Source organism: Pleurodeles waltl, chromosome 4_1, assembly GCF_031143425.1.
Source record: "Pleurodeles waltl isolate 20211129_DDA chromosome 4_1, aPleWal1.hap1.20221129, whole genome shotgun sequence".
In the NCBI taxonomy this organism is placed as follows: Eukaryota; Metazoa; Chordata; class Amphibia; order Caudata; family Salamandridae; genus Pleurodeles; species Pleurodeles waltl.
This window is the reverse complement of record NC_090442.1, coordinates 837377210-837403432: the sequence shown is the minus strand read 5'-3', so window position 1 is coordinate 837403432 and position 26223 is coordinate 837377210. Positions and strand designations below refer to the sequence as shown.

The following is a 26223-nucleotide window of genomic DNA, read 5'->3' as shown; positions in this document are numbered from 1 at the left end:
CAAGACTAAGCACAGTGCATGTTGTCCCCTCCAGAACCAGTGGTCTTGTTCCATCTGCTGGATGAGGTACCCGCCCATCCCCCTTCCCCCTGAGGTGCTTGTCTATTTCCCAACTGATGCCCCTGCAGCGTTCTCTCCGTGTTGAAGCAGATGCCATGTGTGGCCTTGGACTTTGGCCTGTGGCCATGTCGACAACGTACATTGTGGACTGGGCTGTGTCCCTTTTTACGTACATATGTATATATCTATTATCTTGCCTCACTTATTTATCTTGATGTGTTGCTCTCATTACATTCACTTTTTCAAAATCGATTTGTCCTTGCATTATTCATCTGAGGTACTGGGTAAAAATGTTTTAGTAATGCAGCTGATTGTGTGTATGGTGATGGGGGTGTGTGTGGTGCATGTGTGGGTCACTCTCCTTTTCCTCCCCCTTCCCTTGTGTGCTAGACAGCTGTACTTACCGTCGTCCTCTTCGTCAGCGTTGGTGTTCGTGGTGGAGCTGCACGTAGAAGATCATGGTGAGTTTTTTTCCCTTCTGAGCTCTGTTTCGCCAGGCTTTTGATGTCGTTGGTACTGCCCCTGAAAAGGTGGTGGTTTCCTGGGTCATAATATGGTGGACGGAACATTGACTTCCGCCTGGCTGTAGGCGGCTACCGCCGTGTTGCCTGTTGTTTCCGCCCTGGCGGTCGGTGTGATACATTGGCTGTCTATCAGAGATCTTTCCGCCATGGTCATAATTTGGCGGTAATTACCACCAGTCTGTTGCCGGTATTACCTCCACTTTAACACTAACTGCCAGGGTTGTAATGAGGGCCTATATCTCATTTTGATATAGGATATACAGAGCCAGCTTACTACAGGTGGTAAGGGTGTTTTTAGGGTTTAGGATGGGTAAGGGCATTTAGGTGGTAAGGGTAATTTTACAGTTTTAGGTGGTTAAAAACATTTGGGTGGTGAGGACATTTTTATGGTATAGGGCCAGTAAGGGCATTTGGGTAGTAAGGGTATTTTTATGGTTTAGGGTGGGTAAGGGTTCTTGGGTGGTGTAAAGTATTTGTGGGATTTAGGGTGGATAAGGGGATTTTGGTGGTAAGGATATGTTTAGGGTGGGCAAGGGCACTTGTGTGGTAAGGGTATTTTTAGGCTTTAAGGGTGGGTAAGGGTATTTGGGTGGTAAGGGTGTTTTTAGGGTTTAGGGGTGGGTGAGTTTAGGGTTCAATAAGGTGACATATACATATATATTCACTTGTATTAAAAAAACATAGAAATTGGGGGGGATTGTTTCAACACCATACAAGATGGCCAGCTGATGCGGGCGCTCCCACCGTGCTACGAAAAATTTTAACCACTGCGTCGCCTCACACTTAGAAAATGAGGTAAATAGTTCATACCTCTTGTCCTTATAACCTAGACAGTTCTCTGGTCGTACATTGGTGAAGAAAACGGCCACCTTCTTCATGGTATTCTTCAGTTCCTCGGTGGCTGTGGCGTTTTCACAATGCGCCCGCCATTTTGAGACTGCAAATGTTGCCAAGTAAACAGGAGAACTCTTCATTTGATCTGAACTCGCTAAGGAAGACGTTTTTCCCAATTATTTGAGGTACTTTCTTCAATATTGACCTAAGAGTTTGACATATGTGAGCAGTTTTTAAGTAGTAATGCTTTAAGGATGTAACTTATTAGGAAGTCCTTCACACATTTGACTGAAACTTATTCTTCATTTGGTGGGACTATCTATAGACAAGGAATTCTTTGTTGGTGGAGGTGCCTACTTGTGAGCTCCTATCTATTTACTAAAAGAGATACATTTTCTATGAAGAGATATTTTTGTCAAATACCAAGGATCTGCTACTCCTATAGTTTGGGATCAGTCATTTTGTACCCTTTGCCTCTAAATATCAATTCTTTGGTTGAGTGCCCTCATATAGGAAGATTGAAGAACTTTTCTCATACTTGTAATCTAAAGTATACCCAAAAGAAGTATACTTTTATTGGAAACTTAAAGATAGATAATCCAACTCCCTCTGAAGCTGTACACTCAACTGATTCTCGTAATGGTTCTTCAGCTGGCTCATCTAGCAAATCTCAATCACCAATTTCTACGAAAAAATACTAAACCCCCCAACACAAGACAAAGGGGGTCATTCTAACCCTGGCGGTCCAAGACCGCCAGGGCTAAAATGACGGGGGCACCGGCAACAGGCTGGCGGAGCCCCGCTGGGCATTCTGACCGCGGCGGTTCGGCCGCGGTCAGAAGTGGAAAACCGGCGGTCTCCCGCCGGTTTTCCGCTGCCCAAATGAATCCTCCATGGCGGCGCAGCAAGCTGCGCCGCCATGGAGGATTCTGACACCCCATGCCGCCATCCTGTTCCTGGCGGTTCTCCCGCCAGGAACAGGATGGCGGTTTGGGGTGTCGCCGGGCCCCTGGGGGCCCCTGCAGTGCCCATGCAATGGCATGGGCACTGCAGGGGCCCCCGTAAGAGGGCCCCAAAAAGAATTTCAGTGTCTGCTTTGCAGACACTGAAATTCGCGACGGGTGCAACTGCACCCGTCGCACCTTCCCACTCCGCCGGCTCAATTCTGAGCCGGCGTCCTCATGGGAAGGTAGTTTTACACTGGGCTGGGGGGCGGCCTTTTGGCGGTCGCCCGCCAGCCCAGTGTAAAACACAGAATAGCCGCAGCGGTCTTCCGACCGCGGTGCGGTATTCTGGAGGGGGGAAGTCTGGCGGGCGGCCTCCGCCGCCCGCCAGACTTAGAATCACCCCCAAAGTGGTTAATTATATCTCTATGGAATTGCTTTTGGAGGAAATTAGAGCTCTTCGACCATTTGTTGAAGAAACCAATAATCTAATTCAACACTGGGATGTCAAATGATCTCAAATGGATTAAAAAAATTCTGTATTGGAGCATCATGTGCCAGCTGTACAAGATAACATTAATAAAATTGCTGTCTTGGAAATGGAAATCAATCAACTTAAGCAACTGATGGAGGATCTGGAAGACAGAAATAGGCATAACAATTTAAGGATCTATGGATTACTAGAAGGAAATGAAGGTCCAAAACCCGTTGTCTTTTTCATGTCTTTTATACCAAAGATACTGGACTTTCCATTTTTAATATATAGAGAACACGCAGGCTAGGACCTCGTTTGACTAATTTGTCTTCCCCTTCCAAGCCTAGAGGAGTAATTTTATTTTTTCTGGAATTCACAGCCTTATTAATAGTTCTAGACACAGTGAAACACAAAAACAGGTTACTTGGTCTGGAAATAAAATCTTCATTTCCCAAATTTCCTAATGTCACAGCTCAGAGAAGGAAGGAATTTTTCACACTTCACCCGATGTTGAGATCTCTGGGTGCTCGTTATGGATTGTTCCATCCTTGTACATTCAAAGTCACATACCAAAATAAGACTACTACATATACTCATCCAGCTGAACTTAAGAAATGTATTGACCTACATATATCGTAAAAAACGAATACTATCAGTTCACCTTCTGATTAAGTCCTATTATATGATCACATGCATAATTGTTTATTACTGAATTCTCTTACAATATATTGATGTTCTACCTAAGATAAAATTAATTTTATTCTCTCTTGCAGAATCATTTCTGGAAGAGAGAATAAAATTTTCCCCTTCTACCTTTGTTTGGTTTTGTTGTGGCAGTGCTCCTTTATGTTAGTATGCCATCGTCATCTGTGTGTCACCACCCCAACATTGTGTGCGTTCTTATTTAACCAGGCACGTAAATCAGTCATCTTCATAGACATGTACTGTCTCTCTTTTTCATCTCTCTTTCCTGTTCTTTTTTGTGTCTTCTCCTATTTTTCCCTTTTCCTCCTTTCCTATCCCTCCTATTGTTTGAATAATTATATCTCATTGTTTTTCTATTTTTTTTATACATGGTGTTTTTTGCTTCTTCAGAATATATTAATCCACATTACTTATAAATGTTTTTATACTTTTATCATTCAGAGTTACTTCATGGAATGTGAAAGGTTTTAATAATCCTGTTAAAAAACAGAGAATTTTATCTCATTTAGCTAAGCTTGCCCCTGATATTGTGTCATTACGAGAAACACATCTTGATAAAACAGAAGATTTGAAACTTATACGTAGTTGGGCTGGTCATGTATTCGTATCCCCTGCTGACAATAAGAAAAATGGTACTATTATTTTATGTAATAAACATCTACAGTATAAGGTCCTCTCACAGGAAACTGATCAGAAAAGTAAATGGATTATTCTACGATTTATGATCAATAACATTCTGGTAATTATCTTTAATATTTATGCTCGACTCAGAATGATTTTAACTTTTGGCCTATGATCTCTCATAAATGTCTTCAATATTTTGGAACACATATGATTTTAGGCAGTGATTGTAATCAAATTATGGATCCCCTTTTAGATTGGCATGCTCCAATTAAATTTTCTTCTCATAAAATGTATAAACATTTTTTTTTCTACTATAATGAGCTCCTCATTTATAGATTCCTGGAGCATTGCTAATCTCACTTCACGTGACTACACATTTTACTCACATACACATGGCTTACTTACTAGATGAGACCATATATTCTTATCTAAACCTATAAATCAGCATATAATTCAATCTTTTATTGACCCTATAGTACTTTCGGATCATGCCATGGTGTTCACAGATTTGGACTTGGCTCCCTCAAATACTCAATCTCATAGATGGCGCTTTAATAACTGTTTGCTACATGACTCACACTTTTCTAATTTATTTCTTTCATTTACCTCAGAATTTTGAAAGATTAATGATCACCCTAATTTGTCACCCTCTATTATTTGCGACTAATTTAAAGCAGCTGATTATTCTTCCAAAAAAAGAAACTCCACATTAAAGAGCATAACTTCCTGATATTTAGAGTTTGGAAACTAAATATCACACATCTGAACCACATACAGATTTAAATAATTTTCTTAAATCTAAGTTACAATTTAACACTCTTTCTACAGAGGAAGTCTCTTCCTTTCTTTTAAAAAGTAATACCTGTTATTATGGTAGAAGGAATAAAGTTGGCAAGCTATTAGCTAATTATCTTTAAGATAGAAAACAATGATTTCAAATAGAGTCAATTTCTAGACCTGGTGGTACCATACTGAAGAAACATGATGATATTTTGAATGAATTTGTTAATTACTATCAGACATTATATTCCCAAGAAACACAGACTCATCATTCTCAAATTGATGAGTATTACTTGCACACTCATGTTGCTAATTCTTCTAATCTAAATTTTGCTTCCTTAGAAACTGATACTTCAACTACAGAACTTTTACCAGCCCTAAATACATTTAAAAAAAGGTAAAACACCTAGACCTGATGGTTTTACTGTAGAATTTTATTTGCATTTTTCACATATTCTTATTCCTCACTTGTCCTCTTTATTTAATTACTTTCTTGCATCTGAAAACACTTCAGGTACTTTTCAAGAAGCTACAAAATGTTTAAAACCGAAAGAAGGATAATACTCTTCATTATGTTAGAATTATGGCCTATTCCCTTGATCAATGTTGATTATAAAAGTTATGCAAAATCACTAGCATTAAGATTAGAATCTTTCCTTCTGCAACTTATTGGAAAGAAACAGTCAGAGTCTTTAAAGGGTAGGTTAGCTTCTGGCAATACCAGATTATTCCTTAATATTCTCAGTAAGGCCGTCTTTCTTAATAAACCTTTAGCTGCCATAACTATTGATGCAGAAAAAGCATTTGATAGAATTAATTAGGATTTTATGATTAAAACTTTATCATGGCACGGTTCTGACCCTAATTTTTTTTCTTTTATAGTGTTAATATATAAGTCCCCTCGAGCTTCGGTTCTAGTCAATGGTACAGTATCTCCGTATTTCTCTCTTAAACGTGGTGTTCGACAAGGTTATCCTGTCTCGCCCTTATTGTCTGTTTTAGCTCTTGAACCCTTTCTCACTCGTATTCATCTAAATTCTGATATTTCTGGTTTTCCATATGGAGAAAAACAGTTAAAACTGGCTGCATATGCAGACGATATTCTCTTTCTGCCCTATTAAATGAAATAGATCTCTTTCCGATGCCTCTGGTTATAAAAATAATGAAGATCAAACTGAAGTCCTTCCACTAAATACATTTACTTTTAAACATTCATTTGTTGATTCTGGTTTTCAGTGGCCCCCCTTATCTAAGATTAAATATTTAGGTCTTTGGTTTACTTCTTCTGTTAGAGAAACAATTCATATTAAGTTTAAAGAACTCCGTCATAAGATTGACCACTTAATTTCCTCCTGGAATCCTTTTTATTTATCTTGGTGGGGACGCTTTGATTCTATAAAAATTATGATTTCTCCATTATTACTTTATACTATTTCTATGCTACTGGTATCTATTCCAAATACTATTTTTAAACCAATATATTCTATATTGTCCAACTTTTTATGGAAAATAAAAAAAACAAGGATATCTCTTGCTTGCTAACAGAAATTGAAATCTAAAGGCGGGATGAATTTTTAAAATTATGCTAAATATCATGCTGCTTTTCGTTTATGTCAAGCTATTTTTTGGCTTTCTGAATCTGTTCATCTCTTTTCTCCATTATGGTTACAAATTGAATCAACCTTGTTGAACCCCTTCACGACGAATGAGATTTTGTCTTTTACGTCAAAATGTTCTCTTATTTCTACTCCAGTTTTTAAATATTCACACTCTTTATTGCTGTCATTCAATCAGCAATCATGTCAGCAATCATTAACTCCTCTTATTTTCTTCGCATAATCTTTATGGTAATATACTCTAGTTACAATCAACAATAGACCTATTTTGTTGGCGTACTTGGAAGTCTAAAGGCATTATATGGATTAAGCACTTTTGAGGGGATTGTTCCTCTCTCTTTTCTCAATTTCAGTAGAAATGTAACTGCCCCTCCTCATTCCAAAATCAGTTCAACACTTTAATTGATGTAGTTCTAGATTCTTTGCTTTCTATACAAACTGAACCTGCTGTAATTTCCCATCCTTCTGCATTCACTACTTTAGTTAGCTCAACACCTAAAGCTTCCACTATTTATAACGTTTTATTACCTCTTAATACCAATCGAGCCAAGTTTAAACCTGACCTCTCATGGGAACAAGATCTGGGAGTTGATTGGGATGTCATTTTTTGGAATAAGATTTGGTCACTTATTTGTAAAATATCTAGAACAGCTAACATCACACAAACTTATTTTTTTTATTTATCACAACCTTTACTTTACACCCCTTCAATGTTCAACATTTTTGCCCTCCAATTTACCTAAATGCTGGCCGTGTGACTTTCCCAAAGCGGATCTAATGCATTTTTATTTTGGTGCCCGAACACGTTATCTTTCTGGCATAAAATATGGTTACATCTGACTCAGATATTCAAACTAAAACACTGTTTTAACATTTAATATATTTTTGGGGTACTTTATCTAGTGAATTATTTCATAATGCGTCAGAGAACAAAGTATTTGATATTTTTCTTGCTATTGCTTTTCAACAAATTTTATATAATTGGAAATGTTCTTCTAAACTTTCATATATGGCATGGTGGAATAGTGTTTTGCATCATCATAAATTAGATACTTTATTTTTACATCAATGTTCTAAGGATCATAATGCTTACAAGTTATGCTCACCAATAACTAATTTTTTTACATAGAATAGCAAATTTTGCTGCTGTGACAGATTGCATATTGTCAGAAAATGTTCATCTTCCGTGAGCTTATCTCTCTGTCATTTAAACTTTAGTTATATCCACTACATTTCTAAGTTATTTTTCTACTATATTGTTCAAGTTTGAACATTTCTTTTAATCTGTTTCAAATGTGAGGATATCTTTTTTTTTGCCCCTATTTATAGTTACATGATTAATACGTTCCCTTTTTCCCTGACCTCTCCTTTCCTTATTTTCCCCAGAAAAACTCCTAAAAGACTTTTATTGTATTTTTCAATGTTTCAATTTAGATTGTTTAGTAAGAAGTCACATGACTTTTCTATGTTTTTCAAAATGTCTAAATAAAATCTTTTAAACACCTAAAAAACATAGAAATTCACTTTAGAAACCAAAGGTTACAGGGACGTTATAGTTAGGTTATGAATCTACTCTCACAAACCCATAGAAATTCAGCAGTTATATATAGAGTTATTTCAAGTAACTATAACTCGCCCCCTAAGGTAACTATAACTAGCATCCTCACCATGCACAGTTTTTTCATCAATTTTTTACTGCAAATGTTGCAGTGATAATATCAAAGATGCCACAGAAGGTGTCATCAATGATATAATATGTGGAGTGATTAGCTGTGCATGGCGAAAGAGTGGGTTGTAGTTACCTTTGGGCGTTAGTTATAGTTACTTGAGGTAACTCTAACTATAACTGCTGCATTTCTATGATTTTGTATGAGTAAATTCAGAACCTAACTATAACGTCCCTGTAACCTTTTTTTCAGTGAATGTCAATATTTTTTTAATGTGAAGTAATTTTAATTACTATGCATAAACCTGACCACTGACAAAGGGCGTGCGCGTCGGGGGTTGGCCACAGGGCCTTATAAACTACCCAGCCCAGTGCTGTGCACGATCTTTGGCCATGCGCAGCAGGGTTTGGCCATAGGCCTGTCTGTGTCAGTGGATCTGTGAGTTGTGTGTGTGTGTCCTGAATAGGTCTGAAAGTGGGTGCGTGAATCTATGAGTGGGTCTAAGTGGGTACACGAGTGTCCAAGTGGGTGTGTGAGTGGGCACATGAGTCCCTGGGTGAATGAATTAGTCTATGAATGAGTCTGTGAATGTTTCTATTACATTTTATTTCACCATGTGTGATATTTGCAAATTATTCACTAATATTCTCAAGTAATTGGGGAAAAAAATCATTTTAAACCCATAATTTGACTCTCAAATAAACCTATATAACACCGCTGAGGTCAGGTCCACCCTAACCCATTACTACTTTTCATTTAGTTTTTCAGTCCCAGGGACTGTGTCCCGGGACATAAAAATGGTGGCCACAACTTTCTGTTCAGGTTATGACCAGCCAATTACAGCACCTCTAGATAGCTATATTTCTTTTTCTTTTACTATCTCAAATACTACTGAACAGATTTACACCAAACAAGAAAAAGGCTTCTTTCTGGACCAAAAGCTAACTTTCTGCCAGATTTGGAGAAATTCCGTTCAGCAGTTTTTGCTTTAGTCATGTTCAAAATCCCCACTGGAATTAACATGGGAAACACAACTTTTTTGGCCACTCCTATTTCTCAGTCCTCGCTTGACGCATCACCCCGAAACCTCCCATGCATAACAAGATTCTCGAGAACACTTTTTGGGAAAGTTGGTGAAAATTTGTCAAATGGCGCCAAAGATGTGGGCAAGTCAAAAAATGCTTTTTCTATGGAAACATGGTCCTAACGATAACTACCTACTTGCGAATATATACATTTTTTTTGTTGTTGTTGAATATGTTTATTAAATTTTAAATGTTCACACAATTAGGGTTACACAGTTACATTATTGTGCCGCCTCTCCTCTGCTTCCGAGGAGGGGCGGTCACAACAGGATAATCAATAGTGTAACAGACAGTACTCGTGCAACAACATTAACATACTGAAATCCCACCACCTTACACATAGAAACACTTGGGTCATTTTTTACTACAATCTGTCCTGTTAATTGCCACGTGACTTTGGGTAAGCGTGTTTATTGGCACTAGTGGATCCTAACTCTAATATTGTGTGTTGTCTGAGTTGAGAGGATGGGGGGGCGCGTTTATTTCTGGGTATGTGTGTGACTCGGTGGTGTGCATTATTTGCATGTTACTGGTGCGTGTGTGCATTCCTCACCGGACCCCTATTATTACTTGTGCTGGCTTCACTGAGGGGGGGGCGGGTTCCATCTCTGCTAAGTGTTGTGCTCCGAGTTTGGTTGCTTGATCTGGCGCTCAAGGGGTGTCTAGTAGTTCTTTGCTTTCCCTTCCTCACCGTCTGTGTCATGGCGGCCTTTCATCATTTTTGGCAGCTAGTCGGGTGATCAGTGTTTCCCAGATCTCCTCGCCTGTGTGGTTTTGTCCCGCGCGTGCAAGTTTACTAAGCACCAGGGCCTCCGTCCTGGTCCAGCACAACGTAAGGGAGCGCCAGGCCTTCAGGTCAGGGGCCCTGGGGGCCTTCCAGTTCATTGCAATCAGCCTTTTGTATAGCACGAATGCTAGGTCTGCAAAGTTATGTTTGTGTCGGTATTTCTTTTCTCTGACTCTCAGCCCTAGCAGGCAAGATTTGGCGTCTGCTGAGAGTGTCAGGCCTGTTATTTCCGCTACCTCCTCTGTCAAGCCCCTCCATTCCCTGTGTATGTGGGCGCATTCCCATACCATGTGGTAGAAATGCGCTCCTGAGGCGCCACACTGCTGGCAGGTCGGTGTCGACCCTGGGAACATGCGGTATATCTTGGCTGGGGATAGGTATGTTTGATGCATATAATTGAATTGTGTGTAGCGAAACCTGGAATTTCTGGACACCCCCCTTATGTGATAGAGGGCTTTCAGCCACTCCTCTTGCGAGATCGGGTCGGTGAGGACTGCATTCCACCTGTCCCTTGGTCTCTCTTGGTTGAGCTCGGAGGGCTTGTTCAGAGGTTTGTACAGATTGTTTGGCTATCAAAATTCAACATGTGGTGAAATGTGGGGGAGCACTCAGGTTCCGAGTCCCCCGTGGCCCACGTCTTTTGGATCAGGTGGGCAATTGCATAATAGGACAGAAATTGTCCGGGGTTCACTGCTGTTAGGGCCTGGATAGCTTCGAATGTCATCAATTTCCCGTCTTCGAAGCAGTCCCCAACCGTCATTATCCCGACCTCTGTCCAGGTCTTGAGTGTATGTGAGCCCACCGTATCCACGCAGCCTGGTATCAATCCTAGTGCTAGGAGTGGCGAGTATGGGAGTGTCTTATGGTCTTTTTGTATGTATCTTTGCCCTCATAGTTGCGTTACCTCAGTAAGCGGGTTGCCGGGGGTCCCCTTTGGTGTCTTATTCATTAACCATGTAATCAGCGGTGCCCCGTCCAGCCGCGCTAGAAGCCATTTGGACTCCGCCTATGTTGGCCTGTGCAACCAGTATCCACTGTAATTGTGCAGCTGCATAATACAGTTCGAAGTTAGGGGCTCCCAGTACACCCGCATCAAGCGGGCACTGCAGGGTGGGAAGTGCAACCCTTGTCCTACCGCCTCCCCATATTAGTTGCAGTAATACTGTGTTCAGGCCTTTGAAAAAACTCCTGGGGACCCAGATAGGCAGGGCCGCGAAATAATATAATAACCTAGGCAACAGCAACATATTTGCCACCGCCACCCTGCCCAGGGGTGACAGTGAAAGTTTATTCCAGAAACTTAGTGACCCCTTCATGGAGGTCAGTGCCCTCCCTAGGTTCCCATCTCTTAGGTCTTCTTTTTTGTGGTATATATGTACCCCCAAATATTTAAATGTGTCGAAGCACCATTTCAGACAGCCAGCCGTGGCATTCTCTTGTCTTGCCGGGGACCATATGGTTAACGGAAATAGACATGATTTGTCCCAGTTTACCACCAACCCCGATAAGTCCCCGTATTTAGTTAGCAGTGACATTACCAAAGGGATTGTCTCAGGCCCTTTTCGCACATATATTAAAGCATCATCTGCATACAGCGATATGCCGTGATACAAACCGCTCCTGACTACCCCCCATCTCATCTGCACAGCACGTATGCAAATGGCCAGCTGCTCCATTGCCATGGCAAACAACAGGGGGGACAATGGGAAACCCTGTCTTGTGCCCCTTGTGATTGGGAAACTATCTGATATGACCCCGCCTGTTTTCACCCTGGCGTGTGGTTTGGTGTACAGTGTCCGCACCCACTGTATAAAATTCGGCCCTATTCCCATGCATTGCATTGTGGCAAACAGGAAGTCCCACTCCAGAGTGTCAAATGCCTTCTCGATGTCTAGCAATAGTACCACCTCATCATGAGCCTCCGGGGGGGTATCCCCCAGTACTCCCAGGAGTCTGTGGATATTTAAGAAGGTGTTGCGTTTTGGGATGAAGCCGTTTTGGTATTCATGTATCACAGTGTGCATTAGCGGGGCGAGCCTGTTAGCGAGGATCTTGCCTAAAATTTTACAGTCTAGGTTCAGGAGTGACAGTGGTCTGTAGGATTTAACATTGTTGGGGTCTCGTCCATCCTTGGGGAGAACCACCACCATAGCATCTCTCAGTGTAGGTGGTAGGGTTGTACTGAGCCATGCCTCTTCAAACACTTTCTTCAAGTGTGTTTTCAGGTGCAACAAGCATGTGGAGTAGTACTCTATTGGTAGTCCGTCCGTGCCTGGGGCTTTATTCCTGGGCATCTGCAGCACTGTTCTATCGATTTCCTCCATTGTGAGTGGGGCGTCTAGTTGCTGCCTGTCTGCTAACGATATTTGTGTCATTGGAGAGTCCTCCAGAAAGGACCTCAGCTGCAGGAGAGTGCACGTGGTGCATTTGGTGTATAACTTAGTGTAGTACTCCCTTAAAGCCCCATTAATTTCATCCTGCGTAGTGAGCATTTTACCTGCTTGCCCTTTTATAGACCCAATCGGAGAGTGTTGCCGGTTCTCGCGGAGGAGCCATGCTAGCATCCTACCAGACCTGTCTCTCTCTGCATGTAGTCGCATTAAGCGATATTTATGATCGTGTTTTCGGAGGCGGTTGTCTATTTCGTTATATTTCGTTTGTGCCTCTTTCAGTGTTGAGTAAGGAACTGCTTTATTTGCCATCGCTTTTTACAAGTCTCCCATTTCCTTCTCTAGTTTATTTATTTCTGAGTGCAACGTGCGCCTAACTCCCCAGCGGCGAATATATACATATATATATATATATATATATAAATATATATATATATATATATAGATATATAGATATATAGATATATATGTATAGATATATAGCTATATATATATATATATATATATATATATATATAATAGGGACTTTATATGGCAGTCAGTTCACAACTGTTTAGAGTGAGGGTAAGGACCCTCACTCTAGACAGGGTAAAGGAATCCAATACTTATATGCATTTCTGCCTTTGAAGTAGGCAAACGTCAAAGGAAAGCCTTTGTAGTGCACAAGACCCTTCCTCCTCTCCATGTCCTGACCCCAGACACACTCTAGAAGGTTAGAGACTGTATTGTGTCAGGACAGGCACAGCCCTTTCAAGTGCAGGCGTCAGCTCCTTCCTCCCACTCTAGGTCCAGGAAGATCCATCAGGAAATGCAGGACACAGCTCAGCTCCCTTTGTGTTATTGTCTACAGTGAATTCACATACAGCCCAACTGTCAGTATGACCTAGATGTGGATTCAGCAGCCAAGCAGAGGCACAGAATGGTTAAGCAAGAAAATGCCCACTTTCTAAAAGTGGCATTTTCAAACTGACAATCTAAAAAACAACTTTACCTAAAGATGTATTTTTAAATTGTGAGTTCAGAGACCCCAAACTCCACATCTCTGTCTGCTCCCAATGGGAAATAACACTTAAAATTTAATTAAAGGCAATCCCCATGTTAACCTATGGGAGAGATAGACCTCAGGACATGTAAAACACACCTGTGCATGTCCCACCTTTTAAATACACTGCACCCTGCCTATTCAGCCGCTTTGGGACTACCCCAGGGGTGACTTTTATATCGTAACAGGAAAAGTTTGGGCCTGGCAAGTGGGTACACTTGCCAGGTTGAACTCATAGTTTAAAACTACACAGACATACACTGCAATGTCAGGTCTGAGACATGTTTACAGGGTGATTATTTATATATATATATATATATATATATATATATATATATATATATATATATACACACATATGTATATATATATATTTATATATATACATATGTATATATAGATATATATAGATATATAGGTATGAAACAGAGGTTTTACTTTCCTGATATATCCTTACGATTTCACTATAAAGGCATGTGTGGTAAAGGCATATGCGTGGTAAAGACTTACGCAGTAAAGGCAATACGTGGTAAGGGCATGCATTGTAATGACATTTGTTGTAATGTCATACAGCCATTGGGAGAAGTCTGCAATCATAGAAGGGACTGTTGTTATTATGTACTATATAAATGGCTATTATAAGAAAGGTCATTATTTTAGAAGTGCTCCCTCCACGTTTACCTATTTGGTATTGCTGGCTTTAGGACTCTGTGTGCTACCACACTGCTAGTTAGTGTCAGAGCATGCATGCTTTCCCCCTCAAACAAGTACTATGCTTTAGTTTTGCCTAACTGGCTTACGTAGCGTGGAATTTAAGTGTCATACGTGGGGTTAGGTTGTATTTTCACACCCACATATATATGAAAAAAGGGTGTTAGGTGAGCACCATTGTGCTCAGTCTGGGTTGAAGTTTAAAAGCACTGGTTTGTTGCTTGTCAAGTAATAGTGCCTTTGCCAGATAAAAAAAACCTACATTGCTATATTAGCTATGTCACCTCAAAAGTATGTCTTTTAAGTCTTCTGGCTGGGTGCTCACTATATAAAAGTAGGGCATGCTAGAAATTAAGCAAACATATGTTCCTACAGGTAACAGTTAAAAGAATGGTTGCCAAAAGTGGGATGCGTGATGGCTATCTGGACTTCAGCTATCTGACATGGCTACCGGATCGCCACCCTGGAAACTCCCTGCGGTTCTACACCTCTTTCACCCCCTCCCAAATGCGAGGACACCTGCGGAGCTCCTGCTGTGCACGGCCCATCGTTGTTACCACAGGTGTCTGCGTCTCAAGCGTACGACCGTCCCTTATGCTCTGGCACTGGCACTATTGGGCACACAGCAGGGTTCCCGACTCACAACCACTGCTGAACTGGAGCCCTGGCACGCGGCTGATTTACACACACTGGGCGATCTCTATATTGAAAGTAAACTTACTCCATTTGACATACTAACAACGGAGACAGGCCTACCAGCAGGGCAGATTCTGCTGTACAACTCCCTGATAGCGAAACTGTCGCGTCGCTGGGGAGATGTGGCATCTGAACCCCAACACACTTACATGCAGGTCATGGGACAGGGCAAACACCTATTACAGTGTTTCACCGACGCACTCAGAACGCACACACTACACACTTGCACTGCGCTGCGTGCCAGCTGGGAGGAAGATTTACTTGAGCCCTGCACTGATAAAACATGGGATGCAGCGCTGTCCAGCCACACTAACGCAGCTCCAGATTCGACCTCATCCAATTTTATATTTTCCACAGAGCATACCTCACACCAGCCAAGATTAACAGATACTTTGGCCATGTGGATGCTGCCTGCCACACGGCAGTAAATTAGTGGGGAGGAACTCCTCCACATGCTGTGGTCTTGCCCCTCTTTAAGCACTTATTGGCAAGGCTTATCAGCTTGCACGTCGCGCCCACGGTTATCTGCTTGGGAATCTTGTATCCTGAGTCTTTTTCCCACAAGTTAAAAAACACAGAGCCTCAACAATATTTCTAGACCTTGGCCTCCTAATGGCCAAATGCTTAATCACTAGGAGATGGAGGGCCACTGAGCCCCCATCCATTGATGCATAGGAGGGTTCTTTCCTGGTATGGGCAGAGGCTGAGGGGGTGGCACTGAGATGAGAGGACACCTTGGGCTTGCGTAAATACCCCCTGTCCGCCAGTTGGAATGAGATGCTGTCTCGATTGTGAGAACCGGAGCATGGTACAAACATGGAGAAGGCAGGCGCCCACACTATGGAACTGGTGATGGAATAGGCCGTTCATGCGCTGGGTTTGCAGACTAAGCCCTTACTGCTGCGATCCCCTGTGATTGTTGCCTTTGATTGAAGCGGGTTCCCTACAAATTACATTAACAGTGGCCCCTGGGGCCGGGTGAAGGGAGGTGCGAGTGGATACGATGGGGGGCTCTTTTAGATTGCAGGGTGGAAGCGTTGCAACCGGACTCCAAGTTTGTTAACTGTTTTAGTAACCTTACAGTTTTATATAATGTCAATGCTGAATCTTCACATTTATAAGCGGTTATCTATATATGCCAATTATTATATAGATGCTCCATGGAGACTTGTTATCCATGGGAGTACACTTGCTGAGTGAAGGATGAAATCAACCCTACTCCCAGCTTATTTATATTTATCGTTGCATGTAAAATCCAATTGAGACTTGCCAACGTTTGCTAGTATAACCCACATGTGCTGTGAATATTCTCTTGACTATTCCACTGCACTGTATCCAAATGTTTTGGCAATGTATCAGTATTATGCACCTATACTGTAATTTCAAATGTTGGAACCACAAGGTACGGAATTCAAAAATAATAATAAAAAGATACACACAAAAAAAAATGAATGGTTGCCAAGGTTTAGGTAAAGTTACACTTTCAATAAAAATGGCTCGTTATGAACAAAACCCACTTTATTGTAAATTAGCCTGGGGAAAAATACTACAGTTCCCATTTATCATTAAAAGTCTCTATTAAAAACAAATTTCGGATTCCAGCAGGCAACCGTGGGCTAGAACTGCTCTCCAAGAATCAAGTGTTTGGCCTCTTGTTGCCGCTATAGGGACATGAGAAGCAAAAGAGCTTCTGGCCCCAAGAAGGACCAGCTGAACACAGTAAAATAGACCCTGCAAGAGTCCTAGATGACGTAACCTGGTGACTAGAACATTTCTGAGGACCTGGGGCTATTATAGTGACCAGGAGGTTCTTATCCAGTAATGTGAGGAAATTGGAACTTAGTCATTCTTTCCACCTCTCGGGAACTGACACAAGGTGCTGAGGCTTCTTGAGGGAGGGTGTCCCCCTGGAGAATAAGACATACAGGTTTGTACCACTCCGACCTCTTCACCATGAAGAAAAGTATTCAGCGGGATCTCACAGTGAAGTTAAATGACCTCATAGATGGCTGCACAGTTAAGCTTCCAGCCTTATCCCGCTGGAGGAATTTGAAAAACAAAAAAAGTCAGAAGGTGAAACCTTGGACTAGAGTGAGGTGGCAAATCTACTCCAGTGGTGACCTTGGCAGCTATGAAATCCTGCTTTATCCTGCTTGGAGTGTTTGGTGCCAAAACTGGAGGCTGACACAGGGGCATTGCTCAATTTATCTGACTGTATGGGTTCCTCACCAGTTTCAGAATTTTCCCTAGCTCACTCAATTAAACACTTTTGAGCTCCAAAAAACAGTGACCCGTGTGATTTGCTTCATTTACCCACCTCTGCCCCTTTGCTGTTGGCCTGAAAATGCACCTTTGTCAACCATGAACTGGGGCTTTCAAATGGCATTTTTAACTTTCTAGGAGCCTTACTGACATGAAATGTTCAAAATTTATATTTCGGTTTCCCCTATTCATTTTTTATAAATTTGGCATATTGTTGCGTAATACATTACACTTGATTTTTCTGAATTGGTAAAGGAATTTCATTGTCGTGCATTCTTGAGTAAGTTCGACTGATAGAATGTAACACATATTTCTCTGAAGAATTGCCTGCTGCTTGTGTCATTGCTACCGGGGGTTGAGTTAAGATTGTCTTAGAGCTGCATTGCAACCTAACTAGAATATGTTTATTAGGTTGGTATGGGTAACCCCCTCCCAAATTAATAGCCCATTTCTGACAGCTATTATTAGGCTTAAAGCTGGGCAAAAAAAAGCTGAAATTCAGGCTACTGTATAAAGCAATACAAATATGGCCAATCCAGTCACATTCTGGCTAGCAGGCAACTCTATTTGTAATTGACACTCAGCACATGAGTAGTAGGGGTAAAGGAGTTACTTTGGCAACAAGTGGATCCAGGTTATGTCAACTCTGCACAACAGGGGCCTGACCCACTAGCACTTCTCTTTTTTGTTTATGGGGTGAACAAGGTCTTAATATTAGTTTTTATGAATCACTAAGCAATTCTCATTTTTGCGCTACATTCACTTACCCATTGAATTGTTCTGGTTTTACCATTATTCACAGCATAAACATGCAATGTTGTACGGTGATTTTGAACTGAAAACTACAATGTGTAATTCCAAGGTCCAAAAAGTTACCCATTGTCAGGCCTATGTGTGGCATCTCCAGCTAATCTGTGCTTTTTGCTAAAAGGCCAGGACTGGCAGATGTTGTACTTGACATGGGTCCACATTGCAGTTATTAGTTAGTGCAGGTTTACATAGTATGCCTCCAATGTGTTTATAGCCAGTATCTCAGTAGCCTGCTGTAGTTAGAGTGGCAAGCCCTCTAGAGTCTACTCACACATGCCCTGGAGTCTGCTATGTTCATGGTACAGAAGGAAGATGGGAGGAGGCTAACAACAGAAAGCTACTAGGTCTACATGTCACTTATATGTTTTTGGACTACCACAAAATAAATTCTATGGGCCTGATTCACAAAAGTAAGGTTAGATGAAAAATCTATCTTAAACCAAAAGTCTAACTTTACTACTTTTCGGTATTCACAAAGATAAAGTTAGACCAAATGTCTAAGTTCGACCAAAAGTCTAACTTAGACCAAAAGTCTAACTTTATTACTTTTCAGTATTCACAAAGGTAAGTTAGAGCAAAACTCTAACTGTACTTGTAGTAAAGTTAGACTTTTGGTCCAAGTTAGGCTTTTTGTCTAACATTACCTATGTGAATACCGAAAAGTAGTAAAGTTAGACTTCTGGATTAAGTCAGACTTTTGGTCTAAATTAGACTTTGGGTTAACTTTACCTTTGTGAACACTGAAAAGTAGTAAAATTAGACTTTTGATCGAAGTTAAACTTTTGGTCTAACTTTACCGTTGTGAATCCACCCATATTGTTTAAAAAGCATACCTTTAGAAAGAGATGGACTCAAATTCAAACTGAAGAATTTGTGTTATTTTCACATTCTACATGCTATTATTTAAGAACGCATTGCTTGTCACCTTATACATACCATTCACTCATGCCTTGGGATGACACAACGGTCTTGGCACATTGCACAGCTTGAGTGATGTTATCTTGAAGAAATGCTACAAGTAAATCAAAATGGAAATTCATGTCAATACTTGCATTCAGAGTAATTGATCTTTGTTTTACTGGTCAATAATAGTTATAAAGTATCAGTAATAAGCATATGGGATGTATGCACCACTTCACTTCAGTGAAGTGGTGCATACACCCCATATGCTAAAATTTACCACAGGACTTCGTACTATAAGGGCACTGAGTTAGTTCAATTGAGCCTGTTGCCCTATGACACCCTTAAGTAACAATTTGTAAATGGATGTCCAGGACTTGAAAAGTGTGTCTCCATGATAAAGAATTATATAGTAACTCCACTCCCGATTCCCACATTGGGAAAGATTTGTACGTCTTGAAGGACAGTGACTCTCTTGGCCAGTATTGTGTCTCGCAGTTGGAAATCTTCTTTTTTTCTGCAACATATTAGCCTATCATCTTAAACCTTCTCATCACACTCCTAGGGACCATTGGAGAATGGGATTTCTTGGTATGGTAGACTCCCTTTCACAAGAAGTTTGCATTCCCAAGAGTGCTAACAAGTTCTCTCTAAACAAACTCCCCTTGACCATCACCTGCTACATGCAAAACAGCAGTAAGTCTTTAGGGGGACAGCCCCCTGTACCTTACCCAGGTGCTTCCCCACCAGTATCTAAGGATCAGTCTCAATTTAGAGTACTTTGGAGCCCAATGGTTGGCACTGGACCCTACAAAGCCATTTGTACTCCAGTGTATAATATACAAACTCTAATGCCGCTTTTTAATGATGAATTCTGCTATACTTTTAAAAAATATCTTTTTGACATATATTTTCTATAAGAAATCATATTTACTAGGTGCAGGTGCACATTTAAAATACTACACTTAATCCTGTCTAAATTGGTTGTAATTGTGCTCTGGGAAGATTAAGCCCAGCTACATAATAATCTAATCTGTATTGTAAACTGTGTACAAGCTAACATTAAGAATGTAACTTTTTATTGAAATGTCAACACAGCCAAAACATAAACAAACCCAAGTGAACGGTAGGGACCTAAAAAAGCAGAAAAGAATCACCTTCAGGTAAAAAAGACCCAGTCTTTAGAATCTGTTCACCAGTGTAAGTCTCTGGTAGGTAACCAGTGCAGTAAAGGCATTCCACACATATGTCTAGAAAACAGGTTTATTCCAGAGAAATGAAGAGCAGCTTAACATCCACATGGATTTATCAACCAATCTGCCTCAACTGAATAAAACCTCATTCTAAATATAATAATTCTCCACTAACATTCTAATCTTTAAATTGAATACCCCCTTGTTTTAACAAAAATAATGCAATAAATAAATAAACAAAGTTAAAGACAATACATGTACACAACTTAAAAATGAATAACAAATAACAATTAACACTTTAGATAGTTTTTAAACTTCCACACATGGGACTGGAAAATGGGTTTATTCCAGAGAAAGAAGAGCAGCTTAACATCCACAACGTTTAATCAGTTGATCCGTCTCAACTGAACTTAAGTTCATTCTAAAGATAGCAATTCTACATTTTACACTAATATTCTAATCTTTAAAGTTACATAGTACATAAGCAAGACATAAAACACCTTCCCCCTTTCTACAAAACAAAATACAACAGAAACACATAAAGAAACAAATATATACAGAGATGGATAAATGTACATGACTTGAAAATTAATAACAAGTAACAACTAACGTTTAGTTAGTCTTTAAACTTTAAAGTGACAGAGCACATAAGCAATACATAGCAACCAGCATTTGAAAGGAGGGAAGGAGAAAACAGAAAGCCAAATGACATCAAAGGAGATCAGAAACATAAACATATTGAACCCTTCATATGTCCTGCTAAAGTACCTGGGGAGTTGACACAGATGGAAGACAAATCCAATTTGATTCGCCAAGCATCTTCTGAGGCTGCTCCTCTGATACAATTGAAGAATTGTAGGCCTAGGGCCCTCCACTATTGCTCTTAGCCTTTTTGAGGAATAACTTAGCAGAGCCCATCTCTGTGTAGGAGTATCCCTTCTCCTTGTAGTCCACCAGGGAAAGGTGCACAACTTGAGCTGGTATTTTTTTCTCTACATTGAGCAGAGCCATCTTTGCCTCCAGCGTAGCCAAGTTCAGATCCGGGAACAAGAAGAAACAATGGCTGACAAACATATTACTTATCCACTTGATTGCCTCTTTCAGGATCAACTCCCACAGTTCAGCAGTCCATTATATTGCCATTACCTGTCCACTGACATCCTCCTCAATAACCAGGGCTTGGCAGGAAGCGTTCTTACTCCCTTGATCCATGTGAGAATCCTCTTCGCATTGGGCTCTGCACGATGGGTGGAATATGGAGCCTACCTCAGTCTCCAAATCAATGGATAGGACTGTGACAGGGATCCCCAAGATCTGTAGCACTGATCCTCACTGCAGGTTATCTAATGGCTCTATTTTGTGGTTCATTTGCAGCACGTTCTCTCCTAAACGTCTCTTGTCTGCTTCTGATTTCAAAGAGGAATTCAATTAACAGCATCTTGTCCTGCGGCAACAAATCGCATTTTCATTTTCTCTTGTGGTTTCCTAACTCTCACTGCTTCTCTGATAGTGAGAATACATTTATTTTCTGTGCATATACCCCTGTTGTGATATCCTCTGCCCTAACTCTGAGATCTAAATGAAGAGTGTTTGTAAATTGTAGTATTGCTTTTTTGATGTGTGTGAAATTTACCTCCTTCACCATAGATTGCAAGGCTTTTCCACACTGGCCTGTCTGATGTGTTGCAACTGGGTTAGGTTGTTGTGTCTTGTTTAACATGTTGATCAGCGATACAGCCTTCTAGGATGTCTGCTGCTTTAAAGAAATAAGCTTGGTAAGGAATGTTCGGAAATCCCCAGACTTGAGATGTCTCCAGATTACCTTGGAGGCGGGCAGTAGTAGACATAGGTGGCAGGGCTTTCTCCCTTTTCTGGGTGCCAGGTATTGAAATCCCTCAATTTCAAAATAGCATGTTGCCATCCTCTCCAGCAGCTATCTCATCTCTGTCATATGGCCTTGAAGAGGGCATGTGTTTTGGCTCTGTTCCCCAGGTCACTAAAGTCAGCAGTCTGTGAAAAGTTTTTATGAATGTACAAGAGTGAAAAACTAATGTGGAAAGCCATGCCGACATGCATTTAAATGTGCCATTTGATTATATTTCAGAATTTGACATAGGTGCCTTTTTATTTTAATCACATGTTAGAAGGGTAAAGTTGATGTTAAAGTGTAATTTAGACTCTAAACTAATAGCCAATGTCAACATTTATTTGCACTTCTAATGTTTAGTGAAAGAATAATGACTTTGAAATGACTTGCAAATGAGAAAATGCAGTTCTCTATTGTACTTAATGTAATGCAATATCATAGGTTTTACAATATTATAATGACATGTTTACCTTTACTGATGAAATATTGACAATGATGAATTTATAATGTTTGCATATTATGTGTCTTTCATTAACAAGTATTTTTCCAATACTTTATATATTTCCTTGAATTAGCATAACTAAGGCCTACAAAGCTTGCATTTCGCAGTAATGTAAGCATGGTGAATTGTTTTGTCATAACATGAATTCCTACTTTGGATTCCTTTCCCATGAGAAGCAAAGCCCTACTTGTATAAAGCCTACTGTTTAACTGTAAAAGAACTGTGTTGAGTTGTACCTGAAAATGGATATATTGCAGGAAAATGGCCTACTTTTGTTTCAAACCCATTGGAGTCACAAGGGAATAGGAGATGTTCTCATGACAGACCTGAGAAAATACAGACTGTTGCAACCTGAAGTTTCCAAATATTTGATTGGATGATGCCCATTTTTTTCGTAATATGAACTCCATGGAAAACAACTGGAAAATTTCATGTGAATTAAAATACCAATGGACATTGGAGCTTTGGTCAGTCCCAGTTCAGCTTTTGTTCTGTCTTGGCCTGAGAAAGACACTCTCATGATCCTTGCAGATGCCTTGCTGACCTAATACTTTACTAATGAAGATTCCCTGAATGCAGTATCCCTTGGAGAGGTATCTTTCTCTCTGCCATTTGCCCTTGCAAGTGGAAATGCCCTTTTTAGGTGAGACTCTCCAGGGGCTGAAGCTTATTTTACTTTTTCATAGTTAGTGTCCTGTAACCCGAGGTATTCTATTTCCCAAATTAGTTTTGTTCCTTTTTCTATTTTTATATTTTGACCGCATGTTTTACTCACCATACATGTATGTCCCTAATTTGATTAGCCATAGGGTTGACTTGTGCCCAGCCAATGTTTATTGACTTAATTAGTTTTGAATTGAGTATATGAGCACCACATGATTTCTGTGTCTCAGATTTTTTTGTTAACTTTATTTATCATTCTTCTTGAATGTTTAGTTTTGTTAATGTGTTAATGTTAGTAAGCCTGAACCTATTTCATCGCCTTGGACCACCCTTGATGATTATGTATCTTTATAACTTGGCTTTGCGTATATTCTACATGACTTTGAGCTTGTGTTTGTAATAAAGCTTTGAACTGTATTCCTGACTGGAGTTTTGTTTCCGTGGCCACATTGGTCATGGTGTCTAAATTATTGAGGTGATGTTGAATAAATTGTTTACGGTTCGCCATACATCTTACAGGGTAAAAAGGTTTGTCAATCTTGCATTTGATTCCTGCGAAGGATGAAAAGATGTGTTTGCATCCTCACATGCCATCCAATGTGTCTCCATGGCCCATTATCACCTGCGGGGCTCTTTCATCTGTACTAGTTCTCTCTACAACAGATGCCTCTGAATTGCTGGTGCTGTAAGCCTCCCACAAGCACAAGCGGGAGGTGCCACCACTACCTTCCTGCCCCCGAGCCACTGTTTGGCCTAGGTAGACGGTAGATGTGATACCTCTATGAGACCCTGAGGGACATGCCTCTAGTTGACAAAACTCACATTTGTATGCATCACACTCCAAAGCATTACTACTACCAATATCTAGGTTTCACAGGCAGTAAGACTGTTGCAGGGGTGGGGAACATAAGTGATATCATGAACGTCCCAAGAGTACACATGAAGAGTGCAGCCTCGGCAAAGTTGCATCTAAATAGTGTAACAAGATCTTAGATGCTACATTTCAAGTAAGATGCTCCAGTCAGACTTTTTAAACTACGTGAGATGCTCTAACCTATTTTTGTTGGATCCAGTTAGGAGATAGCTGTAGAAATAATTGCTGAAGCATACAAGCATTAACAGAAATAAACATTATTAGTCAACTCAAATGTTTATTACTTATTCTTCAAATGTGACTATTATCAGTAACCACATTTTGTCTTTACTTTTAAACATTTTACTGAAATTAATACAGAAAACCATAGAAGCAAACATCATTCAACAAATAAAGAAAACAAAACCCTTTTCTATATAACACCCCTCACATTTATGTATTTATATATGTATGTATGGCTTCATGTGAAGTGTAGCCAATACCCCATTTATCTTTTTTGATGCCACAATCGTTACTGCTACAATCTTATCTCCGCCTGGCTTCTTGAAAACTGCTTAAAAGACTTAATTTATGACAGGCCTAATACTGACTTGTCTTTTTTAGAAAGATGATTCTATAGAAGCTTGATATTTTAAACTCTTTTCAAATCCTTAGCCCAGATTGTTTTTATATAATGCACATATCTTTTAATTCAGTTAGAGTCTTACCAGCCCATGTTTTATAAGCAGGATGTTTTACCCAATGTCCAATTTACAGTGGCTTGACCTTTCAACGTTCTGCAATGTGTAGTATTGCATTGTTCAAATAATTTTATGAACTCTGTAGATTTAGAAAATTGGTCTGCATTTTCTCTCCCTCCAACTGAAGACTGTGGTGCTCATTCTGAGTTTGGCGGTCTTGAGACCGCCAGACTCGGGGTAGCCATCGGATCGCCGCAGTAGTGGCGGTCCGATCTGCCAAATTCCGACTGCAGACGAAACGCTGCGGTAATACTGCCAACACCGCCACACTTCCCGCTGGATTACGAGTTCCATTCCACCAGCCTTTCCATGGTGGTTCACACCACCCTGGAAAAGCTGGCGGAATGGGGTTGCTGGCACAGCTCCATTGTGCATTTCACTGCCCGAATTATGGGCAGTGAAATGCGTGACGGGTGCTGCTGCATGCGCTGCACCGCCACCTTGGCGCCGGCTCAATCCCCAGCCGGCATCAATTTTAAGGCCCTCTTCACCGCAGGGTCGGCGGGCGGAAATCCCTGTTTCCACCCGCCGGCCCTGCGTTGAAGTCATAATAGGGCTGATGGTGTCCTGACGGCACCAGCGGTCTGCCGCCCACCAAACTCAGAATGAGCACCTGTATCGCCTGTCTATGTTGGGGAGAAAAGGGTGACAGAAAGGTTGTCTACCTAATTTACCCTAGCTGATCCTAGTACATTTTCGGTATCATGCAAATATATAGGTTTTTAGGCTGCACTTCTTTGGGGAAGACAGTGCAGATCACAAAGTACCCCACATACTATTATCTTGTTGAGATGTGTATCTGTTTTACTTTTTTCCATATGTCCATATTTTAAGTACCCTCATGTATGCAGCATAATAGTACTTTAATGTCTGGGCACACTGGGCTGTCCCTTTACTTGGAAGCCATAAATATCTTAGAGACTGTAAAGGCAGCTATAGATATAGTGTATCTTAGCTCCGTTTCAAGCACTTCTAAAATTCCTTATCTTCTTTTGCAATTCCTATACCTCTTCATGGACACTGGTACTGGTAGGGCCTGAGAGTGGGAAATACTCAGTGAACAATATTAATTGTCATTATATTGATTCTCCTCTCGTATAATATGCATAAATGTTTCCATTTCATTAAGTCTTATCGCTTTTCAAGGTTGGCCAGTTAGCCTACACAAGTCACTTACTGAGTTAATGAGATTTACGCCTGATACAGATGATGGTCATCTTTCAGTTTCTCTTCCAGGTTATTGATGCCTTCTGATCCTACTCTTAAAGTAAATATTTCTATCTTGTAAACATTCATTTTGAATTACTTCGCAGCTGTAACCTGTACCAAACTCAGTAGTAGACCTGCAAATAAGTTTATTTTATGGGACTTCCTTACAAATTACATTTCCTTTATAGTTTTGTTTAATTTTGGATTCTAATTTCCAGCTGCTCTATTGAGGGGAAAAGCACAATAGGTTGGAGGGAGCACCC

At 40.5% G+C, this 26223-nt stretch overlaps 1 protein-coding gene across 1 annotated transcript in view; it reads right to left on the bottom strand.

The window, feature by feature from the left end:
• Positions 1-26223, bottom strand: part of LOC138288212 (lysozyme C-like) — a 139728-nt gene that overhangs the window by 33465 nt on the left and 80040 nt on the right. The window contains exon 3 of the mRNA XM_069229591.1: positions 18949-19024. Within this exon, the coding sequence (XP_069085692.1) occupies positions 18949-19024 (76 nt within the window). The remainder of the gene's footprint in view (positions 1-18948; positions 19025-26223) is intronic.